The following is a 22,469-nucleotide window of genomic DNA, read 5'->3' as shown; positions in this document are numbered from 1 at the left end:
TAAAATGGCATGAAATCTCCCGATTTTATTTCCAAAACTGTAACATTTGTATCTCCAGTTATTGATTAGCACCAAGTCCCTACCTTTTTATCTACATAATTTTAATTTGAGATTGTTACTCCTTTTTTTAAAGAAATATAGTCATTATGGGCCTCTATATGACGCCTCTGTAATAACTACCGCTTTTTAGATATTTCTAAAAGACCTGAATTGTCATTTTTACACAAAAAAAAATCCTTGACAATCTTTAAAACTCTAGTTTTGGGTACAAAAATTGGGGAATCTCCAATTTGAAGTATGCCATCATTCCTCCTGAAATAGCAACTTGCATCAAGTTGGTGCATGGTCTGGGCAATGATCTCTAATTTCATAAGTCTAGAACATTTTAAAACAGTAAAGTGGCGATGAGGAAAAAGTCAATACCAGACAGTGGCATGAGCCGTTGATAGGGTGGTTTAATCTTTAGCAACTCTGTATAGTACTCCTGGGTTTACTATGTTTTATTGCTTTTTGATGCATCAGATATTGCCTTCAAACAAGAACTTAGTTTTTTTTTTTTTTTGTCCTTCAACCTTATTCCTCATTTTTGCATTCTTTCACACAAGACGTTTGCTGTCATATTGAAATGTCCTCAATTACCCATTGTCCAACCTTAACCAATATATGGTTAATGTCAGAGGGAGGAGAAAAAATAAAAAGCGCCTGGCTTATTTGAAGCATAAATATTGCAGAGGAGCAGTGTTTTGTTTTGCTGCAAATGTTTAGCTTTAGACATATACATCTACAGAGTGTCTGCATTTACCTCCAGAACTTCATATGGGATTCTCCTAATAAGTATTGCTGCTTCCCTTTTTTTTTAGGTTGCTGTGTTCAGCATCAATACCATGTTTTTTCTGGAAAAATACTAGGTCTGATTTAAGCTGCTGCAGATAATTCCATATACACCATTTGGTAAAGGTAATTTATTCCTTCAACATTCCGAGAAACAAATCTTACATTTATTTTTTTTACATATATAGGAATGCTCTATGCAGTCAGCTTTCTAGTCAGAGAATGCTTAACACATGGAATTGTGGCAAGAAATAAAAACATTATGTAGTTGTGATGAACACCATGTCCTCATACGGTTTAGAAGCAATAGTTCAACAAGGTCACAAAATATAATGGAAATTTCTACACCACGCGAGAAAAAGATGAATAAATGCAGACTAAACTTGCAAGAACGTATGTAGTACCCTTTAGAATTCAAAAATGGTATTAAGATTTTCATGTTACTTCATGATGCAACTTTCCCTAATTCTTCAGAACTTTAAGAAACATCTGCACTTCTGATCTGTTCAGGAATGATTCTGCTTCACCCAGCGAAATGCAGAAGTTTGGACTTTCATTTGTTTGGATGCAGTGTGGCTAGGTATAAAAACAAAAAATGGTCAATCCTTTTCTCCAGCAAAGCAGAGTACATTCATGTATATTTCCTCTTCTTGGGTAGCCTCCCTTAAATGGTTCTGAAATAGAAGTAGCAGGAAAGATTCTCTTCCCCGCCCCCCCCCCCCCCACCCCACAAAATCGGTTTGGAACAGCTTTACTTAATTATGAAAACAAATGTAATCACTGTTCCAGGTTTTTAAAATTTTGAGTTCTACTTGGTCTAAAATAACTGAGTTTTTCAACCAGGAGAGGACAATCATTTTTATCCATCTTTACCTACTACCTCTTTACTGATTATGGAAGCTCATTTTACATTATTCCTTCTCAAACGATTGGAGGACAATTGGACAGGAAAGGCTCCCATTCCTCGATGTTATATAACCGTTATTCAGCTTGCGTGATTTTAGTAATTTGCTGTGGAACTTCTTTAAGCTCAGAAATGTCCGCTTTAATATATGAAATAGTGACATTAATATAAAATACTTGTCCTGCTATTTTTTGGCAAGGGACATCTTTGTCTGGCTGTAGGAAAGTTAAAGTAGCAGCAGATTCACTTATAATAAATATGCAGGACTCAAATAACGTTTAAAATTACCAGCATATTGCTGGCAAGAGGCCACTGAGGAAAATTAGGCCTTATGTCGCAAAGTCGCAGTAGTTTCTCTGCAACTTCCCAGTCATGTCTGAATCTGTTCCAGGGCGACTTTAGACTTCTGATGCTCCAACGGGCTGGTGATGACAATTAAATCACAAGGATGCAGAGATGAGTGGTGTGCCGATCAGCTATCGAGCCGTCACCATCTTGTCACACACACACAGACTATAATGGGTTGTGGCAATCTAATTAAAATACTTTAAGGCTGCAAGTCAAGAAATGAGACACTGGCAGGTTTATCAGCAGTCTTCTGTGGACCAAGAGGATTTTTTAACCTGTGATAGGCAAAAAAAGGGGGATGATTTCCTTGGATATTGCACGGGTCTCATATGCCCTTGTACTAAGAAACCATGTTGGGTAATTGCTGCCCATAAGTCCCCCAAGAACATTCTTGTGGTTATTACAAAACATCTGGAAAGGCTTCAATTCCCCAACAAAGATGTTTACAATTCACGGAAGTAAAAAAAAAAAAAAGTTAGATATCAAACCAATAATTTGCAACAATTAAATTTTTTCATCAATTAAAAATGTTGGCTGTTATCACAATTTGCTTGTTAATCTATCACAAGCCAGTCTATGGAGCACAAAATGTGCCCCTCAATCCTTCAATAAATCTGTTTGTATCAAAATTACATCCAAAATGGATAACAAATGCAGTAAGCTGTTCCAGTTTTTAGAAGCACAGAATTCAAGACACTAAAAACAAAATGGTTAAAAGACATTGGGACTTCATGTCATGTCAAGAAATCTGCTCCGCTATAAGCGATTTGCTTACTTCACATTATTATGTTGACCAACTTGGAAGATTTGAAAGTTAAGTACGGGATCATCAGAACATGCAGTACTACAAAACAAGCAGAACACAAATCCCGATTTGCAAAGTTCACAAACATTACGTACATTTTTTTTTTACTATACTTTACTTATTGTATTCTAAAAATACTTTATTTCTACCCCTCCCTCCCCCAAATTCCAGACCACGTAATTTAGTACTAGCGCACCGACGTTACATGGGACAGCATCTTAAGGATGCCAAAAATATACATTTCTTAGATGAAAAGGTATGGGTAGGAGGAAAAAAAAAAAAAAAAGTTTTTTGCACTTCAAGCTTCGAGAATGAAAATCTCATTTTATTTATAAAGGCTACACACTGAATTCCTACCTTTAAAAATGGCTTTATTACATATTTCAACATGTAGTTTTGTTTTTATTGTGATCATACAACTGCACGTTTCACAGCACTATCACAAATTTAGTTTAAATCACAATCATATTCAACTTTCACAATGATGCAGGTTAAATCTAACATTCTTGACCAAAACACAAAAAGTATGATGTTCTATATAACAAAAAGGTTCTACAAATACTACATATACAGCAAAAAGCAATAGGTTCAAATAACAATTAAAAGCTTAAAGGCATTCCATTGGAAGTTTTCACTTAACATTTTCTAAACAATATGGAATGATTACTAATATCGGCGGCGTTTGTTAGATCCTTCAAAGTTTCCCCCTTGATTTCCTCTACCAAAGCCACCAGGTCCTCCAACACCAACTGCATTTACACCACCTATTGTTGGCTGAGCAGCTTCAGTTCCTGCTCTGTTAACCATGGGGGAGCCCATCTGTGATTGAGCTGCTTGTGGGAATCTATCATTGCGCTACGAGAGCATTTATTCAATATGCAGTCCATTAAGATTAAAATATTGGCAACAACATTTGAAAAGATCACCAAGCGCAGTCATGAAGTTCAGAAGACAGTCCGGCAGAGTCGTATCATACATAGAAGGAAGAAAGGAGCAATTTCATTAGTTACTAAACTACACGTAGAGTATAAAAAAATAATAATAAAGAGATATACTTTGACTGATCTATTAATTGTGCTTTTTTCACAGGTGCTTCTTTTAAGCAGTCATAGGGAAAGTTTTTTCCTTACGATCTACTCAGGGTAAAGACTAACAAAACATTTTTATAGCAATAATGAAGGGAATGCAGTTGCTCTCTTAATTAACAAGAGTTGTGACAGAAAGCACAAGAATATTTATTTGAATTTTATCTGGCAGCATCTTAAGACTCGCATAGATCTACATTGTGCAAACATTTTTTTATGTTTAAGCAACTTAAAAAGGTGCAGTTCCCTAGCTGTTTTGCTTTAAAGTTTATTTGAAAAGGCAGAATGCCTGCAGTATAGTTCACGTAATTTACGCAACCCCAGACAATACAGATTTGTTAACCATGCACGCATCAAAGACCGATATCCAAGAAACCCATCTGGAGACACTCAAATAAAGCTCTTTGAAGTCCAGGGGGGTCAAAGTGGGAGGGGGGGGGGGGAAACTAGGTGAAAACTGACACCTCCGTACAGCAGGGAGAAGAAATCTTTATTATTATTATTTTTTAAATAAACTTAAACACACATAGGGAACTGCATCTTTAAAATATTTTGAGACGGGGAGGGCAAAGGGTCATATGGATGACTAATGCAACATATTTTCATTCAGATCTCCATGGTGGCAAACAGCATATTCTGTAGCTCCACTGGTTTGCACCGGCTATTCCTCTACAGATGTGTTCATGTAGCATGGCCGCCATGAGGGGGAAACCGTATGGTTTCTTATGGTGCTGCCAGCAGTGTATCGAAATTGTTAAACCGTATTCTGCATAATTAATATAAGCAATTATGGGTAAATTTTTGGTTGAGAAGTTTCTTGGGCACGAGCTCTGAAAGCTTTAGTTTTGGCTCCCCAACCATTTCCTCTTAGAATTACTATATTAAGTAATAAGAATTATAAAAGATATAGAAGCCTGAGCATAACACACTACAAACAAGTTATTTTGTTAGACTAAAAAACAGACCTCCCATTTCATTCCACAAAAGAAAACCTGCGAAGTTACCAGCAATTAAAAGTAAAAACATTCTACAGCTCAGAAAACAAATAAAATAAATAAATTTGAAGATCCTTTTATGAAGAAACTTAATATATTTCAAATCACACATCTGTAGTACTTTAGAGTTCATTTCATAAGGATCACAAAGCAGAAAAAAGATTGCTGTTTATTAGCAGCATAGTTTGGATTGGAAAAGTAAGCATGCCGCTATCAAAGCTACTTTGTGCTTTTGTCCAGTAAACATCAGTTTTTTGGTTGTTCTTGAAGTGGTCAAAAACCATCAAATTATTAGTTACACTAGCCTTAAAACAATTGACAAGTATGATAGAAACTAACATTTATTTCTGCAAATGAAGGTAGCGTCAATGAGATAAAATCAGCTATGTTTAAGATCTTAGTCACAATTGCATTGCTTGGCGTAATATGAAGTAAGTAGGCCTTAAAAAATGTGCAATTATGGCTACTCAGACGTATTAAAACATTATGTTGCAAAGAACGCAAATAAAATAGATCTGCAGAGCATGTGTTATATGGATCTTCATATAGGATACCGAGAATATGTTAAGTTATTTTGATTTCTGCTACCAATGTTAAAAAAAATAAAATTAAAATAAAAAAAGTCTATTTACCTGTAGAAAATATTACTATTACATTTTACGTTTAGAAACGTTCTTATCCAGACCAATTTTTTTTTTAATTGACCGCATACAGCAGAATATTAGATGGCAACATTGACTACTTTATTTACTATGGTGCCAATTTTATGCACGACCATGTGCTCTTAATTTGATGCTAACTAGGGTAGAAAAGCATCCTCTTTCCACACAATAACACAAGAATAGAAATCTCAAATACACAGTTACTTCGCATTTTACATCGCTATTCCCTTTTTGTAAGTAGCTCTTCTGTTGAAGGCTCTCTTTTAGCTACAGATGAATTTGTTTACCATTGGCTCAGGTCATTATTCAATATGCTGTGAAGCTGCTTTGCTGTGTCCGAGAAGATGTTTGCCCCCTTTTATTAGAATACAGCTAAACTCTTAGGCACAAGAAAGTAGCTTTCCAGCAAATTGAATGCAGCCCAAGTGTGAAGACAACTCAGATCACCTCAAGATAATGCCAACAATGTAAAAAGAAAAATATACTACAAATACATTACCACTGCTCCATTATCTGGCATCATTGTTGCTCCCAGGTCAGCAGTTCCTTCTGAGCCCATTGAAGGACCAGAGCCCATTGAAGGGCCAGGCACGGTTGCTCGGTTGTTCATACTCATCCCCATCATTGGAGGAGGACCTTGGCTACCAGCAGGTGCTGGGCTATAGGTATCTATGTAAAACAATCTATACTTAGAACCGCTCTAAGTCTGCTGCAGACATTACACAATTTATATATTTTTTATATAAACTCAATGCTGGATGGACTAGCAAAGCAATTGGCTGCAGCATTACATGTATACAGACTACGGAAAAATGATATTTTACAAATACATTGTTATAGAAAAAGTACTTTCATTCTTTGAGACTGTACATTGCATCAGTTGTATTAAAGGTGCAAAATATTTATCCTTTCAATAATAACCAAGACACCATGGCGCATTTTTGTTTAACCTGGTGCCAGATTTCATATAGAGAAATAAAAACTGACGGTCCATTTGCATTAAAATCAGTGCTGCAAATTGGTTCCATGATCTTTAGGTTCTAACTTGGTTTCCATCAGTACATAAACTTATGCAGGAGACCATTATCAATGATAATTATTGTCTTAAGTACTGGAGAATAAGCAAATAATTAGACTGCATTTGTGAAAGGAAGTAATGTATACAAACAGATATAAAAGTTAGATTATGATGATCAACAAGAACCATGAAATGACTGTCAATATTATTTTACCTTAAGATACAGCCAAATTAATGTATTATATGTGTATAGAGACCTTTTGTAAGTAGGCACACCTTCTTAAAATAGATCACAATTAAGGGTGAAGCTTTCAGTCACATAATACAAGCCTATTATTGGTTTCATAATCCAAGACACATTTAACAGAAATGTTAGGCATAAAGTCTGTCTCTAAAAACTGTGAAACAAAGACCAATGAAGTAATAATGAAAGTGAAATATATGCTTGAGTTAGTTTTCATATTAAACAAATGTACATAAAATTCAAATACTGACGACAAATTTATAAAGCAGTGTTTAGATATACAATAAAACACATTTTTAGGAGATCCTGAAAAATATCTTCAATCCAATTGTTTTAAAAAGTAGATGTCTGGTAGCAAGGTAAAATAAAGAAACCGCTGTGTTAAGTGATCAAATTATTATCTACGGTGTTGAAGCTTTAGATAACCATTTGAAATCCCCCGATCAAAAAAATCAAGACTGTCAACCATAAGAAAATAAATGACAATTTCCAAAGAGCTTATAAACAAAAAACAAAATACAAGTTTCTAAAACTTAGAAAAAAGTCCAGTATCTTAAAAAAACAGTTTCTTATTTGTAAAATGCATTCAAATGACATAGGAGAAGGTTTCCTAAATATACAGAGAACACTGGTTAAGCAGCGGACTGTGCTGCTTGATCTTTTTTTTGGGGGGGGGTGGGGGTGGGGAAGAGGGAGAAAAGGGGGCATTAAACTGAGTGGCTTCATGGGGTCCCATGGAGTTCAACTGTGCTGCTTCCTTTTCCAGAGACTACGACTGCCTGTAATAGCTCCGGTAGCCAATAGTAAGTCACAATGTAATTGGGAGAGAATATTCTGCTTTCTATTGGTGGCCCCAGCAGCTATATTTATTGAACCTGGTAAAATGTAAGTTACATTTACTTGCGATCAGGATCCAAACCAGAGATCAAACACACATCATCTATTTTAAACAATGGTGAGTCAAATGAAGTCGCTAAAATGTTACTTTATTCCCCCTTCTTTCAATATCTTCATACAAAATTACAAGAATAAGGATGTGTGTATGTGTGTATGTGTGTGTGTGTGCACTAGAGCAGTCACAAATCAGATATACTAATAGCAGGCACAGGTTTAAAGGGGGTCGCTGCAAATGATTAGCACCTTACAAATTTTGTTTTAAGTACTTTGTTAAAGTTTCATAATTGACCTAATCTCATATAACCTATTTTCTTCAGATTAACTGTAAACCACAGGTATTCTTTCCATCTGTTAATTAATCCAGAAATGATGATGAAAAATGGAGCCCTATCAAAAGCAAAACATCACAAGGTGGCCCCAATAAAAAAAAGTTTTATGAGTCAGAAAAAGACAGTAAAAAGACAGTATTTAACCGCTGTTAAATAATGCCATTATTTTAAAGTTAAGGGGGTATCTGATCAGAATACATATATATAACATAATACAAAGAGACCACAAAAACAAAGTAAAGGTTTCACTTTAAAGGTGATTCAATCTTTCAAATGAAGCGGCTTACATTTATACGCGATTTAAAACAATATTGTGTTTTATGTGGGACTGCGCCGTTAAACCTTACGGTATTAAAGTACATGAGATGTAATCGTTCACCTCCAGTATATAAAAATACGAGAAAATAGAAAAAGAATGGCTTACCACTCAGTATAATATGTAGAAAAATTTAATTGCAAAAATAGGGTATTGCATGTAGATCAAGATAAAAATAAACGCAAATTGAACAAGGAGTCCGCCTGTCTAATGAGCGGGAAATCGACAGGTAGACACCACTAGTCCAGGGCTGTAGTGTCTCCCCGATAGTCACTCTTGCCTGTCATAATCAGAGGGATGTGCAAGCGAAGCGTCACGGAAGTCCAGCAGATGTCCCACTGTGGGTAACACCAGTTGGTGCAAAGAGCGCACATAGATGAGTTAACACCGTTGTACTCCAACAGAGGGGAGATGAATCTTCCCAACCTCGATAATCACAGCTGAGGCGTACAAAACAAAGTATGCTCACAATAAATTAAACGCAGTGGGGCTTAAGCTGCAGTATCAAATCCGTCACTTGGGCAATGAGGCAAAAAATCTTACACGTTTCATGGCGACGCCTCCAGCCACTTCCCTCCCAGAGTACGACTTTCACCGGATACTTACATGCCCACATTGCACCAACCGGCATAAACTAGGGTGATATCTGCTTGACGTCCGCAGCGCTCTGTTTGCGCCTCCCAGATTCGAAGGGAAGAGTAACTATTGTGGAGACATTACAGCCCTGGACAAGTGCTGCCTACCTGCGAATGTGCACGCTGAAACATTACTGACAGGCAGTAATTGCGTCTATATTTTTATGTCTATGTACGTGCAATACTTAACCTTCATGCAATTACATTTTTCGACTAACTATGCTAAACATATGTTAGGCGCTACAGACAGGGAGTGAATATTTGGAATTTATTTGCATTGAGCCAAAGACTATTTGTCCAGACCGTACACTCCAGTAATTCACGTACTTTATACATTTGACACTTCAGTTCACTTTGGTGTACACTCGCCATTAGACTAAAAATGTAATATTTCATTTATTTTAGGTTTAAGTAATGTAACCTAGAATTAGACACCGTTTATTTCCCTCAATTGTTGAAAAATAATTTCACTATATTTGACTTTCATGTTTGTCCAATAGTGAGCCACTTTTCACCTTTCGTATAAAAATACATGCCTATTAAAAGAATTTCATTCAAAATCCTGTTTTTTTAATAAACCAGTGCAGTATTAGACAATACTTATTGTATTTTTTCACCTTTTACACCCTTTTGTAATGATTTTTTATGTAGTAAGCTTCCTTGGGTTGCTTTAGCAGCAATCTAGGAATTCACACAACTTTCTCCTGAAATAGGGAGACATATTAGTTGCCCAGGAAAGCAGGATCTTCACCGATCCATCACTGGAGAACGGATCGATTGGCAGCTTAAATAATTGCATTGCCGTAAATGGAAGGAACTGCTGCATTTAAAATCAAGAAAAAGACTAGAGCAAATGATTCCTTAACAGAAAAAGTTCTAGACAAACAGCGTTATAACCGGGATCGCGATAAAAAAATGGCTGCCGCGATCAGCGATTCCACATCCGCCTGAGGCGGAGAGCTGGGATAACTCTCCCAGCTCTTCCTGAAGCCGGCATCGCAGCGGCACCCCCACAGCACTTACTCGGCATCTGCAGCAGCAGCTGATCTGTGTACTGTGCAGAGAAGCTGTGAGTCTGCGAGGGGGGGGGGGGGGGGGGGGCGGGGGGTGGAGGAGAAATCTTACGGAGTCTGGGCCGGGATGTCAGCTGTGTGTCTGTGTCCGACCAGGAACCCTTCTCTCCACTCCACCGGCAGAGGTACAGGGAGGGAGGGGGGAAAGGTGGGGGGATGGGGGAAAAATGGGATTAGTAGGGCGGTGATGTGCAGGCAGGGGGTGTGATGCGCAGGCGGGGTGGGGGTGATGCGCAGGCAGGGTGGGGGTGATGCGCAGGCGGGGTGGGGGTGATGTGCAGGCGGGGTGGGGGTGATGTGCAGGGGAGTAGTGTGTGTGTCCCCGTTAGCAAAGCTTTATATAAAAATACTAGTAATTGGCTTTTAAAAAACGGGTGCCACGCTTACACCGCGTTATAAGCGGATCGCGCTATAATGGGGTTGAGCTGTACTATAAAAAAATCCAACCAAAAGAAGACAAAGGCGCATCGAGGTGATTATTGAACACATTTTGTATACAGTAGTAAGAATGTAAAATCCACACCAGCAATGAAGTGTAAAAAAAACCCTTTAGCTCAGAGCCGTCTTTTCTCCTTTTGGTTGGAGATTTGGTCGCAGAGGGACTTGGATCGCCCCATTTTGAAGACAAGCAGCAAGAGGTTTGCACCAACACCACATGAGAGAAAGCATCCTGTGCAGTGGACATATGTTTGCAAATACTGGGAATTACTTCAAACCAAAACTTTAAGATTCTGATTACTAGGCAACGTTGAAAGAAAAAAAGGCTTCAAATAGACATTAAAATAGAAACTGAATAAAATCTATAACGAACGCAATAAAAATAACTATGTACACAGTATGTAGAAGGAGAATATTATTTTTTTAACCCACCTTTTTTCACATGTAGAAAAAATGCTTAATATATAAAAGCTGCAATATACACCATTTTTTTGAATACATTAACTTGCTAGGAGACCTTTTAGATCTACCTTATTGAGACAAAACCAGTATGCTTGATTTTCACATAAAAAGCACGTTCCCAAACGTAAAGTATTGCTGAAATGTCATGGTTTTAAAGGAAAGACATTAAGTGTACAGTCTCAAAGAATGAAGTTAAGTTTAATTTTTATTCTTTAGGATCCCTACCTCCCATGTTTATTGCTCCACGGACGCCCATATCACCCATTCTCATATCCTGTTCTCTCTGAAAGTAAACATAGTTTTTGTAGTCAACCTAAAAAATATTTAGTGCCGGGGAAAAAAAAAAAGTTCAGTTTCGGTTAATGGTTTGTAATGAAGGTAAAACAGATACCACCATACAGGTTATTTAGAACAATATTCCTCAGACAAGCCTACATACAAAGAAAAGAATAATAATGCAAGTACGTTTGTGTTTTGTTGGTAATCACACAGATCTCCCAACATTTTTGTTATCAAGACTATATAATCCTGCAATAGGTGAATAAAATGCATACATTGCACACCAGTTGAACACAAATGGCAGCCTTGGAACAGATCACAATAAAGCACCATGGGTGGAACACTGAACATTTCCCACATGAAACAGGCCTGGGAATGCTTACTTTACACCAAGTCATTTTCTTGTATACGATTTTCCTGAATTTCAGGGAATAAAATAAAATCTATTGCAGAAAGCGTACTTGTTTGCAGCATTCTATGCATACTGTTAAATTACATGCATCCCATTGTCATACTTCAGGACTATAATAGGGAAGAAATGTGTTAAATATAAAAATCGGGCTCATACAACTTTCAGGCATGCAGTATAGTATACAAGAGTATAACATGTATGCCCTGTGTTGGCATAGGTCTACATAACATCCTGTTAGAATATGAAAACCCACAGTTGTTCGAGGCTCCCCAACCATAACCAATGATGGTCTGGATATTTACACAGAGATAATACAGATTGTATATGACACAAAAGTAACCCATGTCGGCTTCTGCAACCCTCAACCTTGTCAATTTTGTAATACAAACGAAAACAGCAATACATGTATAATAGTTTAACATTAAAGGCAGGGATGGAAATTTCTAAAATATTAACATTAATTCACAGCTGCAATACGTTCATGTCATACCCATGGACTACAATAAGATGTCATAGCTATAAAATGAACATTTGTGTTAGTGTTAATTTTAATTATGCATTAAGTTACAATGCCTGTGGCTTGATAATCGTGCTATCTAGACCACTGAATATTACAAGTTTGCAAATATATACATACATTAGGGAATCTTCAAAGAAACCGGATACGTAACAAATTATACTGTAGCCAGGGCTTTTTAACTAGATTTTCACAGGGGTCAGAACCGGAAAGAAATGAGGAATATAGGGGCCATAAGAGTATCATAATAATTTTGGATGCATTTAAAGGCTTAATTATATTTGAATTTACATGCATCTTTTGTAACACCAGCACCATATAGGTTTATATGATCCTTAGACTATAAGTGAATTTGTGAAACATTGCACTTCGCTTCATGAACTACAATGAAATTGGAGAAAATAGGGCTAGAGGCTGGTACTAATAAAAAATATAATATTTAATATGCATAATAGCGAAACATAGACAGCAGGGTCCTCTGACGCGTTTCTCGCATGGTAGGCGCTTTATCAAACTCTTTGGATATTATTCATACACGTAATTGGGCATCATGGATGGATTATACAGTAGTCACTATTACCGCTATATTGCTTATGGTTCTGGACTCCTACTTTATAAAGCTATTCCATATTATATCGGAAGCACCATTCAGGGGATTCGTTTCCTATTTTTCTTACAATGAAATTGGCATAAGCAAACAGTCCAAGGGATACGCCAAGCCCCACCAGTTCAAGAGCCTTATTTGTAGCTCAAGGTAGATGTGCAGAGGATATTGAAAGAGTGGCTCAACCAATAAGACCTATAATTATATATTTTCTCTTGTTAGAGCGACCAATTCTGTAGTTAATTACATTTGAACGTGCAATATTGAATCCATACCCGGTAACTACTCAAACTTGGCATCTAAGAATGTATTAGTTTATTACCAAGATGTCGGTTTACAACAACCTAAAAAAGTGACCAACTCTTGATTGAAGGTAAATATAATAGCTCACTGTACCCATATAGCAATTACAGTCGTATTTCAATATGTATATGCTATCTTACCACCTTTTAATATGTGGGAAAGTACATTGTGTTTAATTTTATTCATTGCAAAAAATTTACAGTATAGGTATTTGAGCTTTTTTTTTTTTTTTTTTTTAAATGGGTTTTTCATTTCTCTAATTTTCCCGTTGATGGTTCTGCACATTTCAGCCTTAAGAAATTCTAAAAGATGGTTAAGACTACCATGAAATATACTCCAGAAGGATGAAATTTAAAATGATTATTTATTCTGCAATTAGCTCTTTAAAAAGATGGTAGGTGCTAATGTACATTAATTTTGCTCTATCAACTACCATTAATAAAACAGAAGCAATGCACTATTTTCCCAATAAAAGTTGGTAAGACAGCTTGAACATATTGAAATCAGACTGTCTACTTATTGCTGAAAGGGTACAGTGAGCAATTATATTTACCTTCACACGAGAGTTGGTCACATCTAGGTTAGTGTAAACAGACAGTACTCACGCTCATTTTATGAGTCATTCAGTAAGCACTCATAGCAAACAGTGCTATGCAAAATGGAAGAGTGCCATGGGATTGTACTGGGTGAAAAATTAGAGAGATGGCTTTAATAACTAAATTCAGTAAATTCTATATGATGTTGGTTGCTTCTAATTTTCAACCACTTGTCAATTTGAGATTGTATTGGTCGTGTCGTCACCAGCCTTAAAATCAGCAGTCTAGATTGTGTGTTGGATTATGTAAAACTAAAATATTTTTCTCATTGTTAAGAGATCCAATAATTACAAAACATTCTTCTAAATGTACGATCATTCCAAATGGAAAATAATCCAATTCTCTAAAATTGAAATCCTATGTATTTAGATTTTGCTACGTTATGAAACCACATTTATCCAAATTTTTAAGCATAATTCTACACGTCTCATAACATTACAAATCAATTCAATAGTCCATTTAACAAAATACTGCATGGACACCAGTTGCTAAAACCATATAAAATAAATACATTTTAAAAAGTAAAGGCGAGCGCCACAATTTCCTGCAGTATTAATCCTGAAAAAGAAAATTCTGCATGTTAAGCAACTACCATAGTGTGCTATATTACCATCTCTCTACTCAATTTCATACACAAGATAAAGATCGATCCTTCAGAAATAAATCCATTATGTATTCAAGTTTGAAAAACTTGCTATTACAACAAATGAAACTACTACCTATTCACATTGGATTTCATGATTAGATTTAGAGGAAGGTTTTTTTTTCTTTAATGATGGTTAACTACAGCTCAAATTGGAACCACGCATTTGACGAAGTAATGCAAACATTATAGATGCTTAAATCGCAGAGCTATATTGTATACAAAACATTTACTGACACTTATGGTCACAGTCCATCTTTCATAACAATATTAAAATTACTGTATATCAAAAACAGTAAACTAGGTAAATTAAACCGTTAAGTCATAAATTAAAGTCATTAATGATGTTATAACACTAACACTCATGAACACCCCCCCTCCACAACAAACATTAGTTGATAAAATTAAGTTAATAGTTATGCATTACTCAAAATACCAAAATAAGAATAAATAAGGTCAGACAAAGCCAATTGTAAGAATTTAAGTCTAATTTCAGCATAAACTGATTTGAAATGGTAAACCTTCTGACCAAGGTGAGCGTTTGTGTATAGTTCTATGTACACAGTATAGAATTGCATGTGTACATGTATGTCCTTATATCGACATCCTCCAACAGTTATGCGAGAAAATAAACTTCAAATACGTTGTTAACAAGCTGTATGAGAACAATAAGGACATAAAACAGGCAGCAAATAGGTCACAAAACCAGTTCTCCCTCATTAAACCAGTTTTCATGTTGGCTTGGAAAGAGATTGATTGAGTTCTTCCTAACCAATAAGAATGTAACATGATTATGTGCAGGGAGAAAGACAAAAAAAAACACTTTTATTACAGCTCAGAGCAGGCTAGGTGGAAAGAGACCAGCAGCTTCCCAACATACGTTGCAGACAGACAGAATCCCCAGACGGAAGATACAAATGATGCAGTGAAGGAACACTTCAAGAACACAAGCTATTCACAGGCGGGAAAAAGGTGATTAGAGTGAGCAGTGCAAGAAAAGTTAGGGCTGGAAGCAGGTAAAAATAAAAAATGATTAAATAGGCATGTAGCCAAACATGCTGACAAACGAATGAATCCTCTAGGTTGGAGCAGACGGGTTAACCGGAGGAGTTAAACGGAGTTGCAGTATGTGACCAAGGACTAACCGATATACCACCTGTTGCCACGCAATACCCAATACTTTATACCACTATATACTGGCTATTCATATACGTTTATACGGATTGATTAGAATACAGCTTATAGTTCATTGATTCCAGCTATCAAGCATAAATGCTAAAGTCGTTTTTTATATTGTGGATCAATTGTATATGTCTTGTGGGACTTTTGCAGCATCCCTATAGGATTATATATACTACAGATCTAGTCACAAGAGGGGGTTAATATGCATCTGTACGGAACATGTAATATGTAACATTATTTTATAACTAAAGTATATTGTAACATGTAATGTAATACCTTACTACATACATATTGTAACAGCAGTTTAATTTGTTTAAATCAATACAATATTTTTCATATTCATGTGGGTTTGCGTTTGTGTCACTTGCCCAAGAAGGTGAAATGCAGAGATGTATGTCTTACACAACTGCATCTCAATAGAAAATAATCCATTGAAGTTACATGGGTCTGCAATCACAGGCAATGATAGAACACACAAATGAGACAAGTTAGCACAGCAATTTCTGCAATTATTTTGCGAAATACACCAACTGCAGATCTGCTGAATAAGCCGACTTATTTTTTTAGTCAGCCGTCTAAACTCTCCTCTCTTCCCCCCGCCCCCCCAAAGTGTGGTAATGAGTTGATTGGCTTTTAGATAATTCAATGCCTGATACATACACACACACACACCACACACACGGGACAGTGAATGGAAGCTCGCTGAGCAGATGCACAAACCCCCTGCATCTGTCATCAGCGCGGCTATAGTTTCCCCCTCCGCATGCGCGCTGATGCGTGCGGAGGCTCTGAAACTTTGCCGAGACAGGCAAGTTTCAAATTTGCCACACGGGGAAGCGATGTGAGCGGTCACGTGACCGCTCACATCCAATGGGAGCGAGGGACTAGCCCTGCCTCGCCTCCGACTCAACTCTGCCCCCAGAGCGCGCTCACTGACTCGCCTGCAAAGACAGGAAAAAGCTCAATTTTGAGCAGGCGAGGCAGAGCAGGAGCGTGGCTGAGCCCTCTATGTCCCAGGCCTAAGTCATGGTGGGTGAAAAAGGGGACAAAACCTCCACCGTTAGCATATAGCCAATAAAGAATATCACATGTGAGCACATTTACATGTCGTAGACAGGTCTGCAACCCTGCTTTTCAACCATAACCTAGCATACAGTGCTTCCACTGCAGAAAGAGATTCTGGTAAATGACATGCAAATGAGCACACAATGAGATCCATTAAGGTTGAAACCTGTCTGAGTGGTTGGACTGGCTTTGCATCTAATCCCATGCTGTGCTTAATGGCTGTGTGAACAGCAGAGCATTTGCTTATATGGGTTCCATGTTCATGGATTTCAGGCAAAAGGTGACACTGTGCTCATTTGCATGTAATTTACCTTAATCTCTTGCTGCAGTGGAAGCACTGTATGCTAGGTGATAATGGTTGATAGGCAGGGTTGGAGACCTGTCTAAGACATGTGAAAGCAATATTCTTTATTGGAGATATCTATAGATATCAAATTTACATTATTGAATGAAGTAGAAATAGCTGTGTTAGTCCAGTTGCAATAGCTCAGAATTTTTTTTTTTTTACCCCCAGTATAATGTGAGTCACAACCTCACAATATGTTCTTTCGCAGTGTCATTTCAATTATACCCATGATTGTAATGGTATAAATCTTATAAGACTGAGTTATATCCTTCTACTTACATCAACAGTCCCTACAAATTTCAACGGGTACATGCTACAGTGGCGAGAAAGTTTGTGAACTCCTTAGGATTTTCACATATTTCAACCCTAAAATGTCATTAGACAAAACACAAAAACATGATCATTTTTCAACGTTTATTTATCCACAAATGATTCAACATTCAATATCCATGTGTGAAAAAGTATGTGAACCTTTAGATTCAGGCACACCCTTGACTTCAACTAAGCATTTCCTGTAACTGCAGGTCAGTCGCTCACATCTGTTTTGAGGAATTTTGTCTCATTCCTTCTTACAGAACTGTTTCAACTCTGACATTTGAGGGCATCCATGCATGGACAGCTCGCTTCAAATTCCGCCACATTTCGATGGCGTTTAGGTCTGGACTTTGACAAGGCCATTCTAAAACACGGAATTTCTTCTGCAGTGACTCGTGTATATCTGCTTGTATGATTTGGAACAATGTCTTGATGCGCGACTCACTTTGTTCAACTTCAGCTCATGGACGGATGGATAAACATTCTCCTCTAGAATCTTCTGATACAATGCAGACTTAAAGGTTGTGTAAATAGCAAGCTGTACAGGTCCTGAGGCAGCAAAGCAGCATCAAACCATCACACTCGCATCCCCATGCTTGACAGCTATGATGAGGTTATTTGGTTTGAATGCCGTGTTTGGTTTTCGCTAAACGTCTCATTGAGGCCAAACTATATCTACCATTAACTCGTCTGTCCAGAGAACATTGTTCCAGAAGTCTTATGGATCATCTATGTGCTCTTTTGCCAACTTCAGATGGGCAACAATGTTCTTTTTAGAGTGTAGTGGGTTTCCTCCTGTATTTCCTTCCATGAACACCATTCTTGTTCAGTTTTTCTAATAGTTGAGTCATGAATACTTGGTCAAGGCGAGAGTGGCCTGCAGATCTTTGGATGTTACTCTGGGATTTTGTGCGACTTCCAGAATGATTTGCCGGTTTGTTCGTGGATAAATGTTGGTAGGACGACTGCTCCTAGTAGAGTGACTGTGGTCTTGAACTTTTTCCATTTGTCTGGAGGAGCACCAATTCCTTATAAATGGTTTTGTAACACTTCCTAGACTGTTGAGCACACACTAACTGCTTTACTGAGGTCCTCAGAGATTTATTTTGATCGTGGCATGACTTGTTTCTACACACCTGTATGGTGAAGACCAAACGTAAAGTTTCTGATCTTTATATAGGGTGGGGCCTTGTAAACTCATCCCTGAAGATCTACCTAATTATTTTATAGGGGGGGGGGTGTTTGGGGGGAGCGCAGATTTCACCAAATATATGAAAAAACAAATACAATATAGTGTCATAAGTTCCCAGCTTGATGTGGACTACCAATGAAAAACCTAGAGGTGGTCACTCACATTCTTCCAAATATAAAACAGGCATTTCCAAAAACTGTGGCCAAGTATTCAAAGGGGTTAATGGGATCCCAAAATAAGTCGTGACACACAAGTTTGACAATATCAAACGTCTTGCTTCTCATATGGTGAAAAATGTGATCTCAATGCGAAGAGATAAAGAACAGTGTGAACCATACAAAAACATTTTATATGTAAAAGCACTTAAAAAAGAACACACAGTATGTATTAAAAATAGGCATATAATAAAATCATGTTGTGGAAAACCGCATTCTCGCCGCCGCCATTACTCCAGCAGCTCTGTCTAATACATCCAGTTCGCAACTTCTGGTCGTCATGTGATGGGAGTGGAAGAGGGATGGAATGCGTCTCACAGGGATAATGTAGTCAGCCACAATCACAGACAATGCGTTTCGCTTGTTCAACTTAGTCAGGATGTTCACCACGTAAATAATTCACTTGGCCTTTATGTGTATTGCACTTAGTTTTTGTACTTCTGTCAGATTACACACTTGATTGTTTGATTAGACACACATGCAATAGATTCTTCACTTCATTTAGGAGCACCCATCAAATTTCATTTTCTAATTATTTAAACACCCGATTCGAATTATCCCTTTTAATTTAGCGGATAAAACCACGGTTTCACTTTCTTTTGTACGTACCCTGACTCTTAGGCTAAGGCCCCAATGCACGTGCCAGCGCACCCCCCTTGTGTCCTCGCGGCGTGTGCATGGCACTTCACCGCGATATGCAGGGATCATTTTTAGGCGCGGGGGGGTTGCCGAAACGGGTCGGGTGGGCACGGCCATGACGGGGGGTGTGGCCACGACAGCAGGTCAGACCCCAGTTCATCCTATCCACGGTTTAAATACATTACAAGATAAATGAATCTCTAAATACCAGTGTTACCGAGACTAATACAACGCACGTGTTAATAGTCCTAAATGTCACACCCATGAAAGTATTTGTGTCATTTGTGGCACTGCGTCTTGGAACGTATGTCTCTTTCAATAGCAATTCTGCTAACACGGGTGCCCAGTAAAGAAAGGGGAGTTCCTTGTGTGTGAAAATGATGTCACATACCTGGCCTCTGATTGGTACCCTGGCGCACCATGTGACGTGTCGCAATGGTGCATCACAATCCTGTTGAAGCCCCTGTTGGCTGACGTGTCACAGTACGCAGTGAACCAGGGAGCAAGTAGACACTTGTGACAGCCAGGGAGGCAAGGAGCTGGTGGGAGGCGCACGCCGCCGGCTGCAGCAGGGACCTAGCCTTTCTCAGTTTGTCTAATTCATACATTTTGTTTCAAGAGACATGGTTTTGATTCAAGAAGATCATTGAAAAACTATGGAATTTCAGTAATTATCATTGGGGTTCACAAACTTTCGCCACTGTCACTAGAATGTGAATTAGTAGGATGGCAAACATGGAAGTTTGCCTCCCCCCCTCCAATATTTGAGAAACTTCCAGATTCTTCATTTGAAGAGGTTTTACTGTGAAGTCTGTCCATTGGTGCCTAAGAAACTGTAGTACAAACCTGAATATAACATGTATAAATACCCAGGTTAAGATGAATATTGGCAACAGAGAGACAATGAAAATAATTACAAAACTCGTTCAAACCAAACATGGAGGGAAAAAAAGAAAAAAAAGACCTTCAATATTGCGTTTCGTTTTTTTTTAAATAAAATGGTATCTTTACAGATTTGAAGCCGGCACAAACTTTGCTATGCAGAGTGCATATGTTTATATTTATAACATTATGTTTTTGCACATCACAAAAACAAGAATTATGTCAACTTTGACGCCATCCTGTAAGAGTGAAAGGATGAGGATCAGTGTGCTACAGGTTTTATCATGAAGCCATACATCGTATAGCCTTTATCAAGTGTCTGAATTTTTTCATCAAAGAATGCACAATGCAGGTTCAAAACAGCAACAATATTACCAGGTTTACCTTTCCCAAAAGAAGAAAATGCAAAAGCTTGATTTTTTTCATTATTTTAAGAATGACGGCTCTCGTTGGGGTGGTGTATTATGTATGCATTTACATTATAACCCATTTAAATCAAAGGGTTATTTATAGTCCATAAATGATATTTGCTAGAATGATGCCAGCTGGAACAATGCCCAACAGACTTTTAGGAATAATTGGGAGGGGGAGAGAAACCCCTACTGAGCCAACCTGCAAAGTCTATAAAAATGCACTTCTACAGATTGCTGTATTCATATGCTGGAAGATACCTGCAACAAGCTGGAAAGGCCACAATGTATATAGCAAATTAACTGCCATGTTTAATTGCAAAAATACTTGAGAAAAGAAAATGTATTTGAATTAATAAAGTACAAGATGTATGCACTAGTAATATGGTCTAAATTCTTTCATAGCTATATTCTAGTATCCAGGATGGATTACAAAACACTTTAAAATGTTGCCCATTAGGACCAAAAATATTGGACATGTATTATATGAAAGAGCTAAACTGACTGCATCACTAACGCATAAAAGAACATGATGACTGGCAGATAAAATTATGCAATTGTATGTTTCTGGTACAAAACAAAAAAGCTATATCAAAGGTTCAAGTATACAGAAGCTGCTACGGTGTTGGTTCCATTTACGTTCACTTGATAAACAGTATGTATGAAATTCTACTAATAGATTAAATTATAAATCCCACATCACTTTAAAAAGATATTTTTCTCCCTGAGAAAATATTAAAACCGTGCTTGAATAATGCAGGAGGAACCCACACAGTCAAGATCGCTTGTATGCAACACATTAGGTGACTAACAGACCAAGAATCTAAATCTTGCTCATTTGGCCTTGTCAAAAAAATATTAGTCGTCAACTTAAGTAAGCTGGTCTTTACTTTGCAACATGAGAGATGACCTGTTAGAAAAGAAAAAAAGTACAACTTGCAGTTAGAAGACACAATAAAACAGTCACAACCCTTTGTTAAGATACATCCTTAAGCAAACCTGTGATTCATGAAGAAAATGAACCTTCTATGCAATACCATTTATAAACACAAATAAAGCTGTAAACTACATTACATGAAAAGTGAGCAAACGGAAAAAATATGCCAGGGGGAGGGAGAAATGCTTAACATGATTACGTAAGAAGAATGAACATTTTTACATTAATGCAACTTACACTTTGTCTCCTCATTGTTTTGCGGGGGAAATAACATATCAAATATACCACAGGGGTTATGTGGTAAGAAAGAAGTTGCAGACATGCACATGTGCATAAATGTTAAGCTCTTACTGACAAGCATGAGGTTCTCGCATTACTGTAACTTCAGAAGTGCTTAAAGCAGCACTCCTGGTTGCACCTTTTTTTGTAACATTTTTTTATAGTATTGTAACCAAGAAAATGATATGAATCATCAGTAGGATTGCCGATTTAAAACTAATGCAGTTAGCTTTTCAATAGAAATATATATTTCTTACACCAAAGAACATAATTTTCCTATGAGGTCTTATAAACGGCAAAAAGTTAGTTACTGCTTATAAAACTGTATTTACAAGGTCAATGTCCCAAACTGAAAAGGTTTCCCCAACAAATAGTAATTGCACAGATTACTTGTTTTTCTTAACATGCCCACCACCAAAATTAAGTAATAGCAATGAGACTCTCCCTGCCCCCTCCCAATATATTACATCAGAAAAATATACATTTTCAATGGTTTCTGAAAGTGTTAACATTACAGCCAAGACTGAACTGGAAGAAAAATAGTGTGTTATTTTTCCACCTCAATGAAAAATGACTGGCCTGTCAGGTCCAAAAAGAAAAGGTGTGAAATA

The 22,469-nt window shown here is 37.3% G+C and overlaps 1 protein-coding gene across 1 annotated transcript in view; it reads right to left on the bottom strand.

Moving 5' to 3' along the window:
- Positions 1-3,192: 3,192 nt before the first annotated feature.
- Positions 3,193-22,469, bottom strand: part of PSPC1 (paraspeckle component 1) — a 60,589-nt gene continuing 41,312 nt past the window's right edge. Inside the window, exons 7-9 of the mRNA XM_075592306.1 lie at positions 11,268-11,325; positions 6,130-6,299; positions 3,193-3,743 (exon numbers count right to left, since the gene is read on the bottom strand). Coding sequence (XP_075448421.1) covers positions 3,555-3,743; positions 6,130-6,299; positions 11,268-11,325 — 417 coding nt within the window. The 3' untranslated portion in view covers positions 3,193-3,554. The remainder of the gene's footprint in view (positions 3,744-6,129; positions 6,300-11,267; positions 11,326-22,469) is intronic.

This window comes from Ascaphus truei, chromosome 3 (assembly GCF_040206685.1).
Source record: "Ascaphus truei isolate aAscTru1 chromosome 3, aAscTru1.hap1, whole genome shotgun sequence".
In the NCBI taxonomy this organism is placed as follows: Eukaryota; Metazoa; Chordata; class Amphibia; order Anura; family Ascaphidae; genus Ascaphus; species Ascaphus truei.
This window is presented reverse-complemented; position numbering and strand designations above follow the sequence as displayed.